We start from the raw sequence: 9906 nt of genomic DNA, 5'->3' as shown, positions 1-9906 counted from the left end.
GTACTGCTTGGGAGAGTACTAGGAGGAGTTTCAGTGATTTTCTTACTCAGCTGGCCCACTTGTGCCTCCAAATTTCTAATAGAGGACCTTGTTTCACTCATGAAACTTAAAGTGGCCTTAGACAGATCAGAGACTATGTTTGCTAAGCTAGAGGGGCTCTGCTCAGAATTCTCTGTCTGTTGCTGAGAAGATGATGGGAAAGGCTTGCTATTGCTAAGCCTGTTTCTTCCACCATTATTAAAGCCTTGTTGAGGCTTTTGTTGATCCTTCCGTAAGAAATTTGGATGATTTCTCCATGAGGAATTATAGATGTTTCCATAAGGTTCACCCATGTAATTTACCTCTGCCATTTCAGGGTTCTCAGGATCATAAGCTTCTTCTTCAGAAGATGCCTCTTTAATACTTTGGATGCATTTTGCCATCCATTCAGACTTTGAGAAATCATGTTGACTTGCTGAGTCAACATTTTGTTCTGAGCCAATATGGCATTCAGAGCATCAATTTCAAGAACTCCCTTCCTCTGAGACATCCCATTACTCATAGGATTCCTCTCAGAAGTGTACATGAATTGGTTGTTTGCAACCATTTCAATAAGTTCTTGAGCTTCTGCATGCGTTTTCTTTAGGTGAATGGATCCACCTGCAAAATGGTCCAATGACATCTTAGAGAACTCAGATAAACCATAATAGAATATATCCAGAATGATCCACTCTGAAAGCATGTCAGAAGGACACTTTTTGGTCATCTGCTTGTATCTTTCCCAAGCTTCATAGAGGGATTCACCATCTTTTTGCTTGAAGGTCTGAACATCCACTCTAAGCTTGCTCAGCTTTTGAGGAAGAAAGAACTTGGCCAAGAAGGCCGTGACCAGCTTATCCCAAGAGTCCAGGCTATCTTTAGGTTGTGAGTCCAACCATGTTCTAGCTCTGTCTCTTACAGCAAAAGGGAAAAGCATGAGCCTGTAGACTTCATGATCTACTCCATTAGTCTTAACAGTCTCACAGATCTGCAATAACTCAGTTAAAAACTGGTAGGGATCTTCTGATCGAAGTCCATGAAACTTGCAGTTCTGTTGCATTAGAGCAACTAGTTGAGGCTTCAGCTCAAAATTGTTTGCTCTAATGGCAGGGATTGAGATGCTTCTTCCATCAAATTTGGAAGTAGGTGTAGTATAGTCACCAAGCATCCTCCTTGCGCCTCCACCATTGTTATTGGGTTCGGCCATGTCTCTCTCTTTTTCAAGATTCTTTGTAAGGTTTTCTCTGAATTGTTGTGCTTTAGCTTCTCTTAGCTTCTTCTTTAGAGTCCTTTCAGGTTCAGGATTTGCTTTAACAAGAATGTCTGTGTCCTTGCTCCTGCTCATATGAAAAAGAAGAGAACAGAAAAGAAAAAGGAATCCTCTATGTTACAGTATAGAGATTCCTTTATGTGAGTAGAAGAAGAAGAATAGAAGAAGGAGAAGAGAGAAATTTGAACACAGAGAAGAAGAGAGGGTTCGAATTTTTAAGATGAAGAGAAGAGTGTTAGTAATTAAATAAATAAATAGAAGAAGATGAGGGAGAGAGAAATTCAAAAATTGTTTTTGAAAAATGATTAGTGATTTTCGAAAATTAGGAGAAGAAATAAAATTAAATTTAAAATTTGAAACAATTAGTTAATTAAAAGAATTTTAAAAAAGAGGGAGGTAATTTTCGAAAATTAGAGAGAGAAAAGTAGTTAGGTAGTTTTGAAAAAGATAAGAAACAAACAAAAAGTCAATTAGTTAGTTGAAAAAGATTTGAAAATCAATTTTGAAAAGATAAGAAGTTAGAAAAGATATTTTGAAATCAAATTTTTGAAAAAGATATGATTGAAAAAGATATTTTGGAAAATGTTTGATTTTTAAAATTAAAATTGATTACTTGACTAACAAGAAACTAAAAGATATGATTCTAGAATTTAAAGATTGAACCTTTCTTAACAAAAAAGTAACAAACTTGAAATTTTTTAATCAATCACATTAATTGTTAGTAAGGTTTTTTTGAAAATTATGAAATAAAGATAAGAAAAAGATTTTGAAAATAAATTTTTAAAAATTTTCAAAAATAATAAAAAAATAAAAAAGATTTGATTTTTGAAAAAGATTTTGAAAAGATAGGATTTTTTTTAAAATTGAAAATTTGACTTGACTTATAAGAAATAGCTAAGCTTTAAAGTTTTTTGACTAAGTCAACTCAAATTTTTGAAAATTATGAGAAAAATAAGAAAAAGATATTTTTTTATTTTTGAATTTTTAATGAGGAGAGAGAAAAATACAAATATGACCCAAAACATGAAAATTTTGGATCAAAACACTTAATGCATGCAAGAACACTATGAATGTCAAGATGAACGCCAAGAATACTTTGAAGACCAAGATGAACATCAAGACTTATTTTTGAAAAATTTTTAAGAAAAGAAAAACATGCAAGACACCAAACTTAGAAAATTTTCATGTTTAGACACTATGAATGCAAAAATGCATATGAAAAACAACAAAAAAGCACAAAACAAGAAAATTTAAAGATCAAACAAGAAGACTTATCAAGAACAACTTAAAGATCATGAAGAACACATGCATGAATTTTTGAAAAATGGAAAAGTTTTTAAAACATGCAATTGACACCAAACTTAAAAATTGACTCAAGACTCAAACAAGAAACACAATTTTTTTTTTATTTTATGATTTTATTACTTTTTTTGTATTTTTTTCGAAAATAATCTTTAGAAAAATGAAAAAGAGAAAAAATTTTTTGAAAGATTTTTGAAAACTTTTTGAAAATAAAATTACCTAATCTGAGCAACAAGATGAACCGTCAGTTGTTCAAACTCAAACAATCCCCGGCAACTGCGCCAAAAACTTGATAGGCAAAATTGTGATTTACTCTTTTCATAACTCGAACAATTCTTAGCAATGGCTCCAAAAACTTGATAGGCACACTACTATGGTTCACTCACATTCTTCACAACTTCGCACAACTAACCAGCAAGTGCACTGGGTCGTTCAAGTAATAAATCTTACGTGAGTAAGGGTCGATGCCACAGAGATTGTTGGTATAAAGCAAGCTATGGTCATCTTGTAAATCTCAGTTAGGCGGATTCTAATGGTTATGATGGTTTTCGAATATAAAATAAATAAAGCATAAAATAGAGATAGAGATACTTATGTAAATCATTGGTGGGAATTTCAGATAAGTGTATGGAGATGCTTTGTTCCTGTTGAATCTCTGCTTTCCTACTACCTTCCTTCAATCCTTCATACTCCTTTCCATGGCAAGCTGTATGTAGGGCATCACTGTTGTCAATGGCTACTTCCCATCCTCTCAGTGAAAATGGTCCAAATGTTCTGTCACAGCACGGCTAATCATCTGTCGGTTCTTGATCATGCCAGAATAGAATCCATTGATTCTTTTGTGTCTGTCACTACGCCCAACAATCGCGAGTTTGAAGCTCGTCACAGTCATTCAATCCTTGAATCCTACTCGGAATACCACAGACAAGGTTTAGACTTTCCAGAGTCTCAAGAGTGGCCGCCAAAGGGTTCTAGCTTATACCACGAAGATTCTGATCAAAGAATCCAAGAGATACACGCTCAGTCTAAGATAGAACGGAAGTGGTTGTCAAGCACGCGTTCATAGAGACGGATGGTGATGAGTGTCACGGATCATCACATCCATCAGGTTGGAGTGCAGCGAATATCTTAGAACAAGAATAAGCTGAATTGAATGGAAAATAGTAGAAATTGCATTAATACTCGAGGAACAATAGAGCTCCACACCCTTAATCTATGGTGTGTAGAAACTCCCCCGTTGAAAATACATAAGTGATGGTCCAGGCATGGTCAAATGGCCAGCCTCCACAAAGGGCATATGAATTCGAAAATAGGGAAAAAGGACTCGGTCAAAGACACTCAATAGAATAGTCAAAAGTTCTATTTATACTAAACTAGTTACTAGGGTTTACAGAAATAAGTTTTAGTGCAGAAATCCACTTCTGGAGCCCACTTTGGTGTGTGCCTGGGCTGAGCTTGAGCTTTACACGTGCAGAGGCTTCTCTTGGGGTTAAACGCCAAGTTGTAACGTGTTTTTGGCGTTTAACTCTATTTTGTGATATGTTTCTGGCGTTTTACTCGAGAATGCAGCATGGAACCGGCGTTGAACACCAGTTTGTCTCATCTAAAATCGAATAAAATGTGGATTATTATATATTGCTGGAAAGTGCTGGATGTCTACTTTCCAACGCAATTGAGAGCGCGCTATTTGAATTTCTGTAGCTCCAGAAAATCCATTTCGAGTGCAGGGAGGTCAGAATTCAACAGCATCAGCAGTCCTTTGTCAGCCTCCTATCAGATTTTTGCTCAGGTCCCTCAATTTCAGCAAAAAAATACCTGAAATCACAGAAAAACACACAAACTCATAGTAAAGTTCAGAAATGTGAAATTTGAATAAAAACTAATAAAAACGTCCCTAAAAGTAGCTAGATCCTACTAAAAACTACCTAAAAACAATGCAAAAAAGCGTATAAATTATCCGCTCATCAGAGAGCAGCAAATCAAGAAATTGAAATGAAATCAAGGACAATTAACAGAAAGAAAAATTCATTAGGGATTGGAGATATCATAATCCACAATGAATCAAATGTGTCTCAACTCCTTTCTCAATCATATGAGTAGATTTATTTCAGATTGAAATTGATTGGATCCTAATTCCTTTGCAATCCAATCTCTCTAATCACAATCAATCTTGCCAATTCCTTGATCCAATTGTTATGAGAAGAGGTTAAGTGAATGTCTCTCATCCATAAGCCACACAAATTCTCAAGACCTCAATTCCTCCCGAATAGTGTTGGTCAAGAGATTTGTGAAGGATAGAGCCCCATTTCTAATGCCCATAATTTCCTTTCCGAGGCTCACACAAGCATTCAACAGACTTAAACCTCCTTCCAGAGTGAATGAATCTCAATCAAAATAGAGGATATCCTATAGTTACCCAAGCGGATTGAGGAGAAGAAGTTCACTCAATCATGTGAATTATAATAGAGCTCCTCCACTAATGAAGTGGGGTTCAATTGATTATCACTCTAAGAATACTTGCAGAGAAACTAAATTGCATAAAAATAAACTCAACTCAAAGTAAATTCAAATGAAAAATTGCAGAAGAGAAGAAGTGCAGAAAATTAGAATTGCATAAAAGTAGAACTGAATTCAGTACAAACTTAAAGAAGAAAGTGCAGAAAGTAAATGGGTACAAAAGAGAAATTCTATACTAAGCTCTCTGGAGTCTCTAATCCTCCAGCCTCTACTCCTATTCCTACTGCTCTGAGCCAGCTCCCCAATTCTATGAAACTAATTCCTTTATATAGGCTTTCCTAAATTACAAATTGAAATGAAATTCAAAACAAATTACAATCAAATGAAAATTAACTATTCTAGATGATTCTTATGGCCTTGATTGGTTGACAATTGTGGGCTTGTTTGCTTGCAATTTAAGTGGACTTAGAGTGATGTTAATTGAGCAAAAGGTGGGCTTCTAGGAGAAAGTAGCGCTCTTGAGGAGAGCGGAGCAATCGTGCACCTATGCGTATGCGCAACACATGCGTGTGCGTAAATCTGCATTTTGGCACTTCAACGCGTCACCCACGCGTACGCGTCGCAGGTTGATTTTTTCTCGCTTTCTATCATAAGCGCTCTTGAAAGGGAGAGCGTAGCGCTCTTCATATGAACGTAAAGCGTTCTTGAAAGAGAGAGCATAGCGCTCTTCATATGAAAGTAGAGCGTTCTTCAAAGAGCGCAGCGTTCCTTGCTTTATATATTCACGCTAAGCTTCCTTTTGACTAATGGCCCCATGCTAGCCAATTAAATGGCTCGTTGCATGCATATATTATTAACGCCTTGCATATTATATTAACGCATGCATTATGAATTGATGGCGTTAATACCTTATTGCATGCATGCTTTCATTTGCTTTATTACATTAATTAGTAATACATTAACGTAAAGCTTGATTCATTCATTGCCAATTGGCATTAATAATAAATGTTTCATGCATGCATGCTTTAATTATTAATTCATGATAATGCATGCATAAGGCATTAATGTATCACGTTACTAATGCCAAAGCTTCATGGGTAATGGGCCACGCTTTTAAAAGCGTGGCCTAAGGTTCCAAAAACGTACTCAAACTTTAAAGTCTAGCAAAAAATTCTTCTTTCCTTCTTTTGAGATTAATTTGTGTTTTTTTGCTTCTTTTTCTACTTATTTCCTACGAAAATTAACAAATCAAAAGATCAAAGCAATATACTATTTAAGCGCTAAAATACTAAATAATTAAGCATTAATCATTAATTTCTTGTATGAAAAAGCATAGAAAAACACAACATGATGCGCAGTCATCAGAACCACTCCTATATTTGATCTCTAAATCAAATTCTTGTAGCAACAATATCCAACGAATTTACCTTGGTTTAGACTCTTTCTTAGCTAACAAATATTTCAGGGCTGCATGGTTTGAATGTACTACCACCTTAGTTCCAAGTAAATAAGCTCGAAATTTATCCATAGCAAAAACAATAGCCAACAATTCTTTTTCAGTGGTAGTATAATTAGACTGAGCACCATCTAGAGTTTTAGAAGCATAAGCAATCATATAAGAGTCATTTTACCTTAAAACTAAGCTACCGCCGCTCCTACCACATAGTTTGATGCGTCGCACATGATCTCGAACGGCCTACTGCAGTCAGGCCCTCTCACAATAGGAGCTTGGGTCAAGGCAACCTTCAGCTTATCAAATGCCTCCATGCAATCTTCACTCAACTCAAACTCTACATCCTTCTGCAGCAGACGGGATAAAGGCAATGCAACCTTACTAAAGTCCTTGATAAAACGTCGATAAAACCTGCATGACCAAGAAACGAATAGACTTCCCTCATAGAGGAGGGGTAAGGTAATCCAGAGATAACATCTACCTTTGCAGGATCAACGGATATACCAGTATTAGAAACAACATGTCCTAATACCTTGCTTCACCATAAAATGACATTTTTCAAAATTAAGTACATGGTTTGAACTAGTACATCTTTCTAATACTCTAGCTAAACTATCCAAGCAAAGGTCAAATGAATCACCAGAAACACTAAAGTCATCTATAAAAACTTTCATGCAATTCTCGAGAAGATCTGAGAAAATACTCATCATGCACCTTTGAAACGTAGCCGGTGCATTACATAAGCCAAAAGGCATTCTCTTATATGTATACGTTCCAAAGGGACATGTAAAGGTAGTTTTCTCCTGATCTTCTGGAGCTATATGGATTTGAAAATAGCCAGTATAACCATCTAAAAAACAGTAGTGTGATTTACCTGATAGGCGATCAAGCATTTGATTGATGAAAGGTAACGGGTAGTAATCCTTGCGAGTGACTTGGTTCAAATGCCTGTAGTCAATGTACACTCTCCAGGAATTCTGTACTCTGGTAGCCATAAGTTTTCCATGCTCATTCTTCACTGTGGTGACGCCAGACTTCTTTGGAACGACTTGTACTAGGCTAACCCATTCACTATCCGAGATTGGATAGATGATGTCAGCTTCAAAAAGTCTGGTGACTTCCTTCTTCACAAGTTCTAAAATGGTGTGGTTGATGAATTGGCCTTGCTCCCTCCTCTAGAAATATGCGGTGCTCACAAACCTAGGGGCTTATACCTACTATATCCGCCAAACTCCACCCAATAGCTTTCTTGTGTCTTCTCAGCACACTAAGCAGTTGCTCCTCTTGTTGGAAAGTGAGTTCCTTTACAATAATAACTGGGAGCTTTTGATTGTCTTTAAGATAAACATACTTGAGGTGGGGTGGAAGGGGCTTCAACTCCATTTCCAGCTCATGGCTTGGCACTTGATCATCTGGAGCCACTGGGGGTAGCAAGGCGTCTTCAATATACTCAGAGGACTTCAGCTACAACATCATCAATAATGTCACATTGGAAGATGGAGTGATCTTTCGGTGGGTGCTTCATAGCTTCATCAAGGTTGAAGCTCATTGTTCTGCCATCTATCTCGAAAGAATAGGTACTCGAAAAAGCATCCAGCTTAAACTGCGAAGTCTTCAAAAATAGCCTTCCAAGCAGGATGGATGAAGGTCTTCCTGAGTCACTAGGGGGCATCTCTAGGATGTAGAAGCCAATAGGTAACGTCAACCCTTTAATGCTCACCAGGACGTCCTCTGCAATGCTAGCCACTGAAATTATGCTCTTATCTGCCAAAACAAAATGTGCTGCTGATCTTTTCAAGGGTGGGAGCCTTAAGGCATCATATACAGATAATGGCATAATACTAACACATACATCTAAATCACACATACAGTTAACAAATTGAACACCCCCTATGACACAAGTAACCATGCGTGGACCGGAATCACCACATTTTTCCAGTATAGCACCCATTAAAGCAGAAATGGAGCTACCTAGAGGAATAGTTTCTAATTCATTTATCTTATCTTTATGCATGCACAATTTTTTTAGAAACTTAGCATATTTAGGTACTTGGCTAATAGCATTAAAAAGGGGAATAGTTACCTCAATCTTTTTGAAGATCTCCACCATCTTGGAATCTAGCTCCACTTGCCTCTTTGTCCTCCTAGCAAGGTGTGGGAAAGGAATAGGAATGGCTTCTCTCACAGCATCATCTTCCTTAGATATTCCATTCCTTAGTTGAGCAACTTCTTCTTCAACCATATCTTGTACTTCATCCTCTTCTTCAACCTCTTCTAACTCCACAATGTCTTTAACTTGAATATCTTCTCTTGAGCTTAGCTCCTCAGGACTCTTCTTTGGCAATGTAGTTCTGGACCTCAAAGTGATGGCATTGATGCCACCTTTGGGGTTGGGTAAAGGTTGAGAGGAGAGTGCACTAGAGCTTGAAGGTTGATTGTTGGGGGTAGAGGGTGGTTCCATACAGGATAGAAGAGCTTGGATGGTAGAAGTAAGACTATTGAGGCCAAAGGCAACTGTGGCTTAAAGCTCTTTTTGTCCTTGCATAAGAGAGCAGAGCATCTCTTCATTGGAGGTAGAAAGAGGGTAGGAAACTTGAGGGGCTTGTGGTTGGTTAAGTTGAGGTGCTTGTGTTTGCCTTTGGTGAGGTCCTCGGTACGGAAGATTCTGTTGATTCCGGTTCTGTTGATAGTTGTTATTTTTCCACCTTTGATTTCCACCATTGTCTCTGCCTCCTTGGTTGTAGTTGTCCCTCCATCCTTGGTTGGAGTTGTCTTGCCAAGCTTGATTGTAGTTGCCACCTTGGTTATAATTACCACCTTGTTGATAGTATCCTTGATTCGGATGGTTGTAATAGGTATTTATAGCCGCTAAGGTGTTGTCCTCCTGGAGTTGTGGACATTCATTAGTGTAGTGGGAGTAGCAAGTGCATATTCCACACACTCTCTGAGGGATTAATTGTTGACATTGCTGTTGCGGAGGAGGCTGAGGTTATTATTAACTCAGCTGGAGCTGCTTTAGTATGTTGGTCATCTCTCCCAGAGTCTTGGTGAGAGCAGCGGTCTCACTACTAGAAGAAACTTCTGAAATAGCCTTAGGATGATTAGTCCTTTGCCTTGCATTTTGGGTGGACTCAGCTAGATAGATGATCAGTTGCCACGCTTCTGTCGCCGTCTTGTACTTAGTCAGAGAGCCATTACTCACAACATTTATTATAGTCTTGTCTTGAGGCTTCATGCCTTGGCAGAAATAGTTAATCAACACCAACTGGTCAATCTTGTGATGGGGACATGAGTCAAGAAGATTCCTGAAGCATTCCCAGTACTCGTAAAGAGTCTCTGATTCGCCCTGGATAATGCAGGAAATTTTCTTTCTTAATCTGTCTATAACTTCTGCTGGAAAGAACTT

At 37.5% G+C, this 9906-nt stretch overlaps 1 protein-coding gene and 1 non-coding gene across 2 annotated transcripts; one reads left to right on the top strand and one right to left on the bottom strand.

Moving 5' to 3' along the window:
• Nucleotides 1–715: 715 nt before the first annotated feature.
• On the top strand, nt 716–823 carry LOC130971537 (small nucleolar RNA R71). Its single transcript, XR_009082751.1, has one exon. It is a non-coding gene; the product is annotated as a small nucleolar RNA R71 (small nucleolar RNA).
• Nucleotides 824–6685: 5862 nt separating this feature from the next.
• Nucleotides 6686–9221, bottom strand: LOC130966296 (uncharacterized). Its single transcript, XM_057891083.1, has 5 exons — nt 9137–9221; nt 8633–8882; nt 8221–8341; nt 7852–7964; nt 6686–6911 (listed from the first exon to the last, which is right to left on the bottom strand). Exons 1-5 carry the CDS (start codon nt 9219–9221, stop codon nt 6686–6688), a joined length of 795 nt encoding a protein of 264 aa, XP_057747066.1.
• Between the last annotated feature and the right edge of the window lie 685 nt (nt 9222–9906).

The sequence above is a fragment of the Arachis stenosperma genome, chromosome 3 (assembly GCF_014773155.1).
Source record: "Arachis stenosperma cultivar V10309 chromosome 3, arast.V10309.gnm1.PFL2, whole genome shotgun sequence".
Classification (NCBI taxonomy): Eukaryota; Viridiplantae; Streptophyta; class Magnoliopsida; order Fabales; family Fabaceae; genus Arachis; species Arachis stenosperma.
This window is presented reverse-complemented; position numbering and strand designations above follow the sequence as displayed.